Below are 14334 nucleotides of genomic sequence, written 5' to 3' on the forward strand. Positions count from 1 at the left end.
TAAGCAACATGTCTCCTATTCATTAGATTTTTATTATATAGAACTATCATAATCATATTGCAGGCCATCTCTCTCTCTCCTTTTCTGACATGACTGGTTACACTAACTAATATTAGGCTACCATTTATCCATCTCTCAATCAATAGCTGTGACGGAGAAGTCCGAGACACACACACACACACACACACACACACACACACACACACACACACACACACACACACACACACACACACACACACACACACACACACCTCCCTGCTCCATTATCACAGAAGTTAACTTCGCTATCTTAGAACATACATTACACACTATTATTACCTCCCGTCAGCAACAGTTTATGGCATAAATAATATACAGACAAGCGCTCATGTTTAATTTACGCAACGTTTATTGTACTTATCAATGTTATGGTTGAGAACGTTGTTTGTTTGGTTCTGTTCCTCGCTCTCCGTCTCTGTAGCTTCCGGGTATGCTGGGATAAAGACCCGAGCTAAGGGAATCGGGCTGGCTTTGTAGTGCCTGTCCAGAATGGCTTGTTCACGTGAATGGGCATATTGGAAGACACCATGTCAGTAGGGGTGGATTGTGTAAATGTGTTATATTGGTATATTGTATCATGAGAAATGTGTTGCAATGTATATAATTTATGGTATGTTCTAATGGGAGAGGCTTCCCCTACAAAAAGAGCCTCTTTCAGTTCAAAGGAAGGGACCATTACGGATTGAGCCGTTGATGGGGCAGCATTGTTTTTAAGCTGTCCCCATAATGTATACTTTGGATGGAAGTACTGTTGTTTTTCTTCTGGGTTCACCATGTAAATAAACACCCAGAAGTACTGTTGTTTCTCTTCTGGGTTCACCATGTAAATAAACACCCAGAAGTACTGTTGTTTCTCTTCTGGGTTCACCATGTAAATAAACACCCAGAAGTACTGTTGTTTTTCTTCTGGGTTCACCATGTAAATAAACACCCAGAAGTACTGTTGTTTTTCTTCTGGGTTCACCATGTAAATAAACACCCAGAAGTACTGTTGTTTCTCTTCTGGGTTCACCATGTAAATAAACACCCAGAAGTACTGTTGTTTTTCTTCTGGGTTCACCATGTAAATAAACACCCAGAAGTACTGTTGTTTTTCTTCTTCTGGGTTCACCATGTAAATAAACACCCAGAAGTACTGTTGTTTTTCTTCTGGGTTCACCATGGAAATAAACACACAGAAGTACTGTTGTGGCTCCGCCATCTTTTTAGTTGATAGAGGTTTTCCAGTTTAACCTTCTGGCTTTCTCTACGTGACAATAGCCAACCATGCTACCATTTATCTATCGCTCATTCAATAGCCAACCATGCTACCATTTATCATTAATTAGCCTACCATTTATCCACTGATCAGTCATTAGCCAACCATGCTAACATTTATCATTAATTAGCATAACATTTAGCCTGGCTAACAGGGGATCCCACTCAGTTTTCACAATCAAACACCAGGAAATGGCCAAAGAACCAGCTCATTTGCTTTCACTCTGTGTTCACTATTACACATTCAATGTTTCTACATGAACTGAATACATCAAATGAATCTAGTCTCAAATGACATGAGAACAACATGTTAAAAGGAACCAGCAGCTTTCATGGGTCTTCAATAATCCCAGTTAAGAAGTTTTAGGTTGTAGTGTAGAAAGCAGAGCTTGTCTGCCTGGTCCCCTGTCAGTCTGCTCCTCCACTTATCAGAAATGTTCCCCACCTCACTGAACACTCTCTCGCTTGGGACCGAAGAAGATGGAGGACAGAGAAACTTCTTCGCCAGTGGAGCGAGTGATTGAAATCTGTTCTCATTCTGCTTCCACCACTCCAAAGGCAAGCCGCTCTTTCTGTCAATGACAGGCTCTGTGAGGTAACGCTCAAACTCAATGTCAAAACTGCACTGGACTCCAGCCCTGCCCTGTTGGCTTCCAAGGATTCTAGCGTAGAGGCTGTCCACCAGACTGGGTGGCTGATCTACCTGGACTCTTTGTTTTTTTGCACCTGGATCTGGGTCCTCCTCTTCACTCGTCCTTTCTGCTGTAGCTCTGGGATTTGGTTTCCTTAGTAGGTCAGACTCCTCCTTCAGCCACTCTTTTGCTTTCTCTAGTGCTGTCCCTGAGGCGAAGGCATAGCTCTTGTAACGTGGATCCAGGACAGTCGCCAGCACCAGGCACTTTGTCTCCTCGGCCTTGGAGAACCGCCTTGTCAGACTGTCCAACATGGTCTTCCGTAAAGTGTTGATGCCTTGAGTAGAAGAACCCTCCTGCTGCAGCATCAGCTTCAGCACCGACACACTGGGGATGATGCATGCTGCTGTAGAGTTGGAGTGGCTCATCTCCACGGTCACCTCCTCCATAGGTGCCAGAGTCTCAATTAGGCCAGAGACAATGTCCCACTGTGTAGCAGACAAACCGCTGATGTGTCCGTATTCACCTGCATACGCATTCAGTGCACGCCTCTGTTCAAACATCCTCTGCAACATGTGTAGTGTTGAGTTCCAGCGAGTTTGAAATGCTTGGATGATGCTGTGTTTGGGAAGGCCAAGCTCTTCCTGAATGGCCCCCAGCCTCTGGCCAGTACAGATTGGTCAAAGTGAGTTGCACAGCTCTTCAACACGGCAATAATGTTTAGCACAGCTCTCTGACTGGACAGGCCGTCGTTGATTACAAGCTGTAGGGTGTGTGCACTGCAGCTGAAGTCTGGAAGCTCCGCCAGTCTCACACCTTTCATCATGTTTGCCCCAATGTCTCTGAGGACCAGCACTACACGTTCTGTGTGGATGTCCCAGTATTCCATCGTGGTCAAAAACATCTCTCCGAGGTAGTTTCCTGCGTGTGATCCAGTCATAGTCTTGACATTCAGCACAACCTGCTTTCTTGTCCAGACATCGTCAATGAAATGTCCAGTAAGGCTCATCAGGAACTCTGTAGTGCCTGACCAGCAGTCCGTTGTGAATGCCATGTGTGGAGCGTTCCCTGGTGCCACCAGATTCTTCACTTTCATCACAACTCTTTCATGTGTTTTATCTAGCATTTCTGTGCGAAAGAATGTTTCATCTTTGATCCTGTACAGGGGTTCAGCAAGACTAATCAGCCGCTGAAAACCAACACCAGACACCACTGTGAATGGCTGGTTGTCAGTGGCAATCATCTCAATAATTGCTTCATCCATCTTCTTGGCCCTTGGGTCTTTGTCCTGCCATTTTGGGTCTTTGTCCTGCCATTTTGGATCTTTGTCCTGCCATTTTGGGTCTTTGTCCTGCCATTTTGGATCTTTGTCCTGCCATTTTGGATCTTTGTCCTGCCATTTTGGATCTTTGTCCTGCCATTTTGGATCTTTGTCCTGCCATTTTGGATCTTTGTCCTGCCATTTTGCTTGTTTATTAAACAGTTGCAAGAGTGTAGCCTGCGATGTCTGTGACGTGTCTGTATCACTTTTCCCTTGTGAAGAATTTGCGTTTGCTTTTTTCATCATTGCTTCCTTATGGGCTTTTGGATGGGTGTTCTTAAGGTGATTCCACAGGTTAGTGGTATTTTTGGATTTAGCCATTGCTGACCCCATGCTTATATCGTTATCACAAATAAGACACCTTGCTTTCCCTGGTGCCAATTCAATGTAATAGTCCCACACTGGTGCTCTGCTTTTCTCTGCCATCTGTAAAATTAATCACACACACACACACACACACAGCTCTCTGAAGTGACAAGGATACAGAAGTCTGCTTAGGAGACACAAATACTCTCAACTGTTTGACTAATAAAGATTGAGTTTAAGTTACCTGTGATGAATGTTGAAAACAAAAACTGTCATTTCTATATGCAGGAAATCCTATTTTAATACTGGGCATGGTAAGAACCGACGACCAAAGTGTGAGTCATAATTCCCATGACACCTTCCAGCAAAATCTGAAAAGCGGTTCCTTCATTCATTCATTCATTCATTCCATTCAGATCCTTAGATCGAATTCAAATACGGTCTGTGTTTCCTGTAGGATTACACCACCTTCACAATTTGATCACTGTGCAGATATCCATAGGACAAGGTAACTCTGATCAATATAGACTAAATATAAGCGAAGATAAATATTTTTTTAGTAGAGTGGATTTATTGAAAATATGTTGACAAACGTTACCTTATCCTAGTGAGATTTACACGAGTATCAAAAACACAGAGGCGTTGGAGTAGATCAAGACGTTCTCTATGAGGTCATAATGATAGTAACATTCTCTATGGGGTCAGACCAACATGATGAGGTCATAATGATAGGAACATTCTCTATGGGGTCAGACCAACATGATGAGGTCATAATGATAGTAACATTCTCTATGGGGTCAGACCAACATGATGAGGTCATAATGATAGTAACATTCTCTATGGGGTCAGACCAACATGATGAGGTCATAATGATAGTAACATTCTCTATGGGGTCAGACCAACATGATGAGGTCATAATGATAGTAACATTCTCTATGGGGTCAGACCAACATGATGAGGTCATAATGATGGTAACATTCTCTATGGGGTCAGACCAACATGATGAGGTCATAATGATAGTAACATTCTCTATGGGGTCAGACCAACATGATGAGGTCATAATGATAGTAACATTCTCTATGGGGTCAGACCAACATGATGAGGTCATAATGATAGTCACATTCTCTATGGGGTCAGACCAACATGATGAGGTCATAATGATAGGAACATTCTCTATGGGGTCAGACCAACATGATGAGGTCATAATGATAGTAACATTCTCTATGGGGTCAGACCAACATGATGAGGTCATAATGATAGTAACATTCTCTATGGGGTCAGACCAACATGATGAGGTCATAATGATAGTAACATTCTCTATGGGGTCAGACCAACATGATGAGGTCATAATGATGGTAACATTCTCTATGGGGTCAGACCAACATGATGAGGCCATAATGATGGTAACATTCTCTATGGGGTCAGACCAACATGATGAGGTCATAACGATAGTAACATTCTCTATGGGGTCAGACCAACATGATGAGGTCATAATGACAGTAACATTCTCTATGGGGTCAGACCAACATGATGAGGTCATAATGATGGTAACATTCTCTGTGGGGTCAGACCAACATGATGAGGTCATAATGATAGTAACATTCTCTATGGGGTCAGACCAACATGATGAGGTCATAATGATAGTAACATTCTCTATGGGGTCAGACCAACATGATGAGGTCATAATGATAGGAACATTCTCTATGGGGTCAGACCAACATGATGAGGTCATAATGATAGTAACATTCTCTATGGGGTCAGACCAACATGATGAGGTCATAATGATAGTAACATTCTCTATGGGGTCAGACCAACATGATGAGGTCATAATGATAGTAACATTCTCTATGGGGTCAGACCAACATGATGAGGTCATAATGATAGTAACATTCTCTATGGGGTCAGACCAACATGATGAGGTCATAATGATGGTAACATTCTCTATGGGGTCAGACCAACATGATGAGGTCATAATGATGGTAACATTCTCTATGGGGTCAGACCAACATGATGAGGTCATAATGATAGTAACATTCTCTATGGAGTCAGACCAACATGATGAGGTCATAATGATGGTAACATTCTCTATGGGGTCAGACCAACATGATGAGGTCATAATGATGGTAACATTCTCTATGGAGTCAGACCAACATGATGAGGTCATAAGGATAGTAACATTCTCTATGGGGTCAGACCAACATGATGAGGTCATAAGGATAGTAACATTCTCTATGGGGTCAGACCAACATGATGAGGTCATAATGGTCATAATGATGAGGTCATAATGATGGTAACATTCTCTATGGGGTCAGACCAACATGATGAGGTCATAATGATGGTAGCATTCTCTATGGGGTCAGACCAACATGATGAGGTCATAATGATAGTAACATTCTCTATGGAAGACATGAACGGTAAAATAACGAAGGAACCCTTTTCAAGTTCAGCCGCAAGTTATTACAGGAATTATGACACGTCAACTTTTTCTCTCTATAACATTTCATATACCTTTGACTATTGGATGTTCTAATAGGCACTTTAGTATTGCCAGCCTAATCTCGGGAGTTGATAGGCTTGAAGTCATAAACAGCGCTGTGCTTCAAGCATTGCTAAGAGCTGCTGGCAAACGCAGGAAAGTGCTGTTTGAATGAATGCTTACGAGCCTTCTGCTGCCTGCCACCGCTCAGTCAGACTGCGCTATCAAATATCCAATTGTAGACTTAATTATAATATTAACACACAGAAATACGAGCCTTTGGTCATTAATATGGTCAAATCCGGAAACTATAATTTCGAAAACAAAATGTTTATTCTTTCAATGAAATCTGGAACCGTTCTGTATTTTATCTAACGGGTGGCATCCCTAAGTCTAAATATTGCTGTTACATTGCACAACCTTCAATGTTATGTCATAATTATGTTCGCAACGAGCCAGGCGGCCCACTCTGTTGTATATACCCTGACTCTGAATGCAATGAACGCAAGAGAAGTGACACAAGTTTAATATTGATATTTCCCTAGTTTAATATTAAAATTTCCCTAGTTTAATATTAAAATTTCCCTAGTTTAATATGAATATTTCCCTAGTTTAATATGAATATTTCCCTAGTTTAATATTATTTCCCTAGTTTAATATTTCCCTAGTTTAATATTAAAAAAATCCCTAGTTTAATATTGATATTTCCCTAGTTTAATATGGATATTTCCCTAGTTTAATATTGATATTTCCCTAGTTTAATATTGATATTTCCCTAGTTTAATATTAATATTTCCCTAGTTTAATATTAATATTTCCCTAGTTTAATATTTTCCTAGAATATTAATATTTCCCTAGTTTAATATTGATATTTCCCTAGTTTAATATTGATATTTCCCTAGTTTAATATTGATATTTCCCTAGTTAATATTTATTTCCCTAGTTTAATATTTATTTCCCTAGTTTAATATTTCCCTAGATATTTCCCTAGTTTAATATTATTTCCCTAGTTTAATATTGATATTTCCCTAGTTTAATATTGATATTTCCCTAGTTTAATATTGATATTTCCCTAGTTTAATATTAATGTTTCCCTAGTTTAATATTAATGTTTCCCCAGTTTAATATTGATATTTCCCTAGTTTAATATTGATATTTCCCTAGTTTAATATTTCCCTAGTTTAATATTGATATTTCCCTAGTTTAATATTGATATTTCCCTAGTTTAATATTAATGTTTAATATTGCCTGCTAACCTGCTAACATTAATTTATTTTAACGAAATATGCAGGTTTAAGAAACATATATACTTCTTTGTATTGATTTTAAGAAAGGCATTGATGTTTATGGTGAGGTACATTGATGTTTATGGTGAGGTACATTGATGTTTATGGTGAGGTACATTGATGTTTATGGTTAGGTACATTGATGTTTATGGTGAGGTACATTGATGTTTATGGTGAGGTACATTGATGTTTATGGTGAGGTACATTGATGTTTATGGTTAGGTACATTGATGTTTATGGTGAGGTACATTGGTGTTTATGGTGAGGTACATTGGTGTCTATGGTGAGGTACATTGGTGTTTATGGTACATTGATGTTTATGGTGAGGTACATTGATGTTTATGGTGAGGTACATTGATGTTTATGGTGAGGTACATTGATGTTTATGGTGAGGTACATTGATGTTTATGGTGAGGTACATTGATGTCTATGGTGAGGTACATTGATGTTTATGGTGAGGTACATTGATGTCTATGGTGAGGTACATTGATGTTTATGGTGAGGTACATTGATGTTTATGGTGAGGTACATTGATGTTTATGGTGAGGTACATTGATGTTTATGGTGAGGTACATTGCTGTTTATGGTGAGGTACATTGATGTTTATGGTGAGGTACATTGATGTTTATGGTGAGGTACATTGATGTTTATGGTGAGGTACATTGATGTTTATGGTGAGGTACATTGATGTTTATGGTGAGGTACATTGATGTTTATGGTGAGGTACATTGATGTTTATGGTGAGGTACATTGATGTTTATGGTGAGGTACATTGATGTTTATGGTGAGGTACATTGATGTTTATGGTGAGGTACATTGATGTTTATGGTGAGGTACATTGATGTTTATGGTGAGGTACATTGATGTCTATGGTGAGGTACATTGATGTCTATGGTTAGGTACATTGCTGTTTATGGTGAGGTACATTCGTGCAACAATTGTGCTTTTGTTAAATCCTCCCCCGTTTGGCGAGGTAGGCTGTGATTCGATGATAAATTAAAAGGCACCGCATCGACTATATGCAACGCAGGACAAGCTAGTTAACCTGGTAATATCATCAACCATGTGTAGTTAACTAGTGATGATGTGAAGATTGATTGTTTTTTTTATAAGATAAGTTTAATGCTAGCTAGCAACTTACCTTGGCTCCTACTGCACTCGCGTACCAAGTGGTCAAGCCTGCCACGCAGTTTCCTCATGGAATGCAATGTAATCGGCCATAATCGGTGTCCAAAAATGCCGATGACCAATTGTTATGAAAACTTGAAAAATCGTCCCTAATTAAAAATCGGCCTTTAGTATTTATATTAAAGACCGGATTTATTGATTTCACAATGGCCTATATTAAAGGGCATCTCATTGAACATGTATTTTAATATTGGATAATAATAGTAATAATGGAACGACCCTGACATTTTAACTGGTGATATTTTAGGGACGATAACCAAGTGAAACTCATCCCACACGGAGAGCAGTGGTAAGGCTTCTCGCCTGTGTGTATTCTCTGATGATTATTTAGGTATCCTTCCCAATGGAATCTCTTTCCACACTGTTCACAGCTGTACGGTTTCTCCCGTGTGTATCCTTTGGTGGTTATTTAGGTGTCCTACCTGATGGAAACTCTTCCCATACTCATCACAGTGGTATGGCTTCTCCCCGGTGTGATATTTCTGGTGTTCACTTAGCCGTCCTGCCCGACTAAAGCTCTTTCCACATTGGGGGCAGTGGTAGGGCTTCTCGCCACTGTGTATTCTCTGATGACTCTGAAGGCATCCTTCCAACGTAAAACCCGTCCCACACGGAGAGCAGTGAAAAATATTGTCTCCTGTGTGAGTTTGTTGGTGTGCCTTTAAATGTGATAACTGATTGAAACTCTTCCCGCATTCAGAGCATTGATGAGGCTTCTCTCCTGTGTGTATTCTCTGATGTTTATTACGATTTCCTTCATCACTGAAACTCTTCCCACATTGGGCGCAATGGAAAGGCTTCTCTCCTGTGTGAGTAAGCTGGTGCGTCTTCAAGGTGCTTGGGGTCTGAAATCTCTTGCCACATTGACCACACATGTAAGGCTTCTTTCTTTTGAGAGTCTGTTGGTGTGGTATGAGGTGAGTTGGACAAATAAAACTGTCTCTGCAATCAGAACAGGGGTGGGGCCTACAAGTGTGTCTTCTCAACTCCTCTGGATCACAGAAACTAGTGAAGCAGTCCATGCAGTGGTGATGTTTCTGTCTGGAGTTCCTCTGTCTGTGTTGTTTATGGTTTCCTGGTGCTGTGGAACTGGGCTCACTGTCTGAATCTGGGTTGGAGCTCTCTCCTGTGGGAATATGGACAGATAAAGGGTTAGAATCATGAACAGAGCATTGGAGGGGATTTAATAGTCTTGTTGATGCAAGCAGACACACAATAAGAGTTTTAGAATCCCCTGTGGCCGCCAAGGCACCAACCTCTCTCCGTACTCCACACCTGAACTTACCTGGGTCAGTGATACTATCTACTGCTGCCTCCTCCTCCTCCTCTAGGTCTGGAGCAGACACTTCCCTGTTTTCCACCTCCTCTTTGATTCCTCTCTCCTCCCATTCCTCTTTGACAATCACATTAAGTTCCAGTGTTTGACTGCAGTCCTCCAGCTTCACTGACACCATCTCTGGACCCTGCTGTGAGCTTCTCTGGGCTGGAACACCACAGCCAGAACCTGGGGACTCTGTGGACTTGGGTACAGACATTGAAGGCTAGAGATGGATCCAAAAGAGGAAGCACAACAAGTGAAAGGTGAGTTTCACTAAATGATAAAGGGATAGAACGTGCTCAATATTCCATGCACTAGGAATCCCTGCTAATAAAATGGAACTAGCAAGCTCACGTTGCTATGGCAACAACAGCAATGTGGAGGAATTATTTGGGTTATCTTAAGCTTACTTACCAGCCCTTAAATCATGAATCTCAGTTCCAGTACATTACACAGAACAGTCATTGACCTCATGACGGAGGTTTTTGAAGATAATCTTCTCCTCGGGGTCAAACAGTGACAAGGGTCTGTAGAGTTCAGCTCCGACTACATCGATTTCTTAAAAAGGTAACGTGGTAAATGCTTGTACCTCTGTCTGTCCTGTGTAGTTGTGGTTACCATGTACCTCTGTCTGTCCTGTGTAGTTGCCTGCCTACCTTTGTCTGCTGAAATCCATTATTTTTACTACATAAGACAAACAGAGGTACAACATAAGGTGAAATGTAACCTCTCTGTCTGTCTAACATAGTGTCTATACATACATCTATCTTGTGTGTAATGTGTGTCATTTTTAATAGAATGGATCAGCTCTATTTTGACATTAAAAGCTCTTTCTACCTTCTTGAGAAGTCCCTGATTTATATTGGTACAAAAATATGACATTCCATTCCATTAATCTTCTAACTCACTCCAAAATCTTCTGACATAAGAACAGTCCCAAAACAAATGGTCAAGAGTCTCTGGGTCACAGCCACAAAATAGACATTTGTTATCAATAGCTATTTTAAATCTGTGTATAATAAATGTCTTTACAGGGTAAATTCTATGAATGAGTTTGTATGATACTCCTTTCACCTTATTAGATATACAATATTTACCAGACAACAACGAAACTTTGCTCCAGTTCACTTGTCTTAGGGCTGCATTCCAGTACATTTTAGCAGAGGGAATAGTAACATGTTGACATAGTTACATGACATAGTTTCCTTATATGGGGCGGCAGGGTAGCCTAGTGGTTAGAGCGTTGGTCTAGTAACCGGAAGGTTGCAAGTTCAAACCCCCGAGCTGACAAGGTACAAATCTGTTGTTCTAGGACAAGGCAGTTAACCCACAGTTCCTAGGCCGTCATTGAAAATAAGAATTTGTTCTTAATGACTTACTGACTTGCCTGGTTAAATAAAGGTATTAAAATAAATATACATGTCTTCTCATTGAGAACTGAGGCTACAAAACCTTCAACAGTTGCACATGGAGTATTCTCCTAAGAGAAGAATAGCACCTTTAGGGACAGCTCTAACAACAATGTGATACTCCTCAGGAATGAATTGTGTGTTCTCATAAGTTCTCATAAATTCTGGATAATCATATAGTTGTCCATCATTATTCAATAATTGTTTCACCCAAATAATGTTGTTCAGTTCTGGAACAATAAAGATGTTTTTGTATTTTATGTCTTTATTGAATTGTGTGTTCTCATAAGTTGTATACCTATGAGGGGAAACATTGTGTTCCATGAGGTTCCAAGTTAGAAGTACTTGTTTATGAAAGTTTGCAGCTTAATAGGGATTTTACCCAAATCAATGTTGCATCTAGACTTCTAGACCACCAATCTATTGGAATATTAAATTAGGGATGATATACCAAATGCAAGCCTTATTTCTTAAATAATGAGGTTTATTCCTCCATATGACGTTAAATTATTTAGTATCAACCATTTTAGTTACTGACAGAGGAACATCCAAGGCAAGGGAGGTATAAACTCATCTGGACCTTCAGACTGTGATAAAAGTACACGCCCAGATAAAGATTTCGTAATAACCAGGAGTTAAATCTATTTCCAATGTCCTCTATAATAGGAGAGAAATTTAAGTCGGCCCTTTCTTTCTGATCTTTGCTAACTGTAATACCAAGATATGTGATCACATCTTTTACAGGGATATTACATACTGAGTTTAAGTCACACCTTTTCCACAAAAATAATTCACATTTCCTGATATTCAGAGATAAACCTGATACATGTGTGGAAGGCATTAATACACTCAATAGCTTTCCTGACTTCATTAGGATCTTTTTTTATATTTTTAAATGCTGGTGTCGTCAGCCAGGTCAATATTTTATCTCTTTGTCTTGTATCCGAATATCCCTAAAACTATCCTTATTTATATGAAGTGTCATAACTTGTGTGATCAATACAAAATAAGAAAGGAGAAAATTGGGCATCCTTGTTTAATTCCACGTCTAATCTCTGTAAAGTTCCGTGGGATCATTTAACATGGCTGTTACTATTATTGTAAAGTGTCTTAATTACATTTGGAAAATATTGACCAAAACCAAAAAAATTGAAGAGTGTCAAAAATAAAATAATGTTCAACTGTATCAAATGCCTTGTAAAAGTCTACAAATAAAATAAAGTTATCTTCCATAATGTGCTCATTGTCGTCTATCAAGTCCAATACTAGTAGAATACTATTACCTATATGTCTGCCCTTAATAAAACCAGACTGGGTTTCATCAATGATTTGGTCAACACCTTTTTTTCAGTCTTTCTGAAAAGATGGATGCAAGTATCTTTCCATCGTTGTTCATTAATGTGATCGGTCTCCAGTTTTCTTACATCATAGAATGTTTGTTTGGTTTGGGTATTACAGAAAGGAGGCCTTGTGTCATAGAAACAGGCAGGACCCCTAAATCAATTGCCTCCTTAAAAGCATGATATAATATAAATTCAATAATATCCTTCTGATAATATTTATAGAATTCACTGATAATGCCATCATTCCCTGGAGATTTGTTCTCTTTTAACTTGCTGGTACATTTTTTTATTTCATTGATAGATATAATTTGATCACAAGACCTTTGGAGGTCTTCATCTATACATTTTGCATAGTCTTTGACAGAGTCCTAGCAAGGCAGATATGTTGTTAGTGGGACAGGCATGACTGGTATAAAGGTTTCCATGGAATTCTGAAACATATTTTGGGTTTTCATTTTCTTTTTCTTCTATTAAGCTTATGAAAATATGTAAATTAATAATTTTCTTTCTAAATTGTAAAAGTATTTTGTATTTTTTCCCACCTTCCTCCAACCATCTCCTTCTTGATCTTACCAATGCCCCTTTTGCTCTCTCTTCATACATCCGGTCCATTTCTAGTTGTAAAGAGAATAACTGAGCCTTTCCTTCTTCATCAAGGTCCTCCATAGAGATTAGAGAAAGGATTTCCTTAATAAGTTTATCTTCCCTCAATCTTAAGTTCAGCAATTTCTTTACCTCTTCATATGGCTGTTTGTCTTATTTCACACTTCATGAATTCCCAATATTTCCCACAAGACTTAAATAGTTGGGCTTTCTTCCAATTGTCTTGTATAATATCTTTGGCATCCATCTTGAAATGATCATCTTCCAACAGTCTACTATTGAGTTTCCAATAACCCCGGTTCGGTTTAACTTCGGATCCATTAATATTTAAAGATAAGAATATAACTTTATGATCAGTAAGACTTGATGGTTCAATTGATACCTTCACTACAGAATTCTCTAATGACTTAGAAATCAACCAGAAGTCAATTGTTGACTGTCTGGACATGTCCTTGTTACTCCAAGTGAAGTCCTTTTTATCAGGACATTTAGAGGGGGATATCTGTCAATCATCACATTAGATACAGAATTAAAATCTCCACCTAAGATAATTTTGATATCCTGAAATACACCTAGAACTCTGAGTCTCTTCTTCAAATTCTTGACATAATATCCCGTTGTTTTGTTTGTTGTTGGATGCATAAATATTCCCTAATAAAAACATTTAGCTGTTGAAATTCACTGTTAAAATGAACCAACGTCCAGATTGGTGAGTCTTACTACTGACGACCTTCCCTTTAAATGCACCTCTTAAAACTGCTACACCTGCAGAGTGGTGAGTCTTTCTACTGATGACATTCCCTTTAAATGCACCTATTAAAACTGCTACACCTGCAGAGTTATGAGTCTTCCTACTGATGACCTTCCCTTTAAATGCACCTCTTAAAACTGCTACACCTGCAGAGTGGTTGTTGTCATATGATAACCAGATATTGTTACCACAATTGCATCTCAATAAGTGGCTCTCATCTTTCCCCCTGGGGTTTGACTGGAGTGCCGGGGTCGTAAGGTAACAGGCCTGAGCTGGGGACTGGGGATTGTTGTCCATACTCACCACATTGTCATCACCCATTGGAGTATCTCCCCCCACAGTTACATTCTGAAGAGGAGTGCCCACAACCACGCCATCTTTTGTGGTTAACTGTCCATCTGA

General features: G+C 39.4%; 1 protein-coding gene across 1 annotated transcript; it reads right to left on the reverse strand.

Annotated features, from left to right (window-relative positions):
* Positions 1-1637: 1637 nt before the first annotated feature.
* LOC139370054 (uncharacterized) lies at positions 1638-10043 on the reverse strand. The gene is given in 4 exon segments (XM_071109362.1): positions 1638-2595; positions 2598-3678; positions 8931-9634; positions 9794-10043. Coding segments are annotated over 4 exon segments (2991 nt in total). The 3' UTR covers positions 1638-1639.
* Between the last annotated feature and the right edge of the window lie 4291 nt (positions 10044-14334).

The sequence above is a fragment of the Oncorhynchus clarkii genome, chromosome 17 (assembly GCF_045791955.1).
Source record: "Oncorhynchus clarkii lewisi isolate Uvic-CL-2024 chromosome 17, UVic_Ocla_1.0, whole genome shotgun sequence".
Lineage (NCBI taxonomy): Eukaryota > Metazoa > Chordata > Actinopteri > Salmoniformes > Salmonidae > Oncorhynchus > Oncorhynchus clarkii.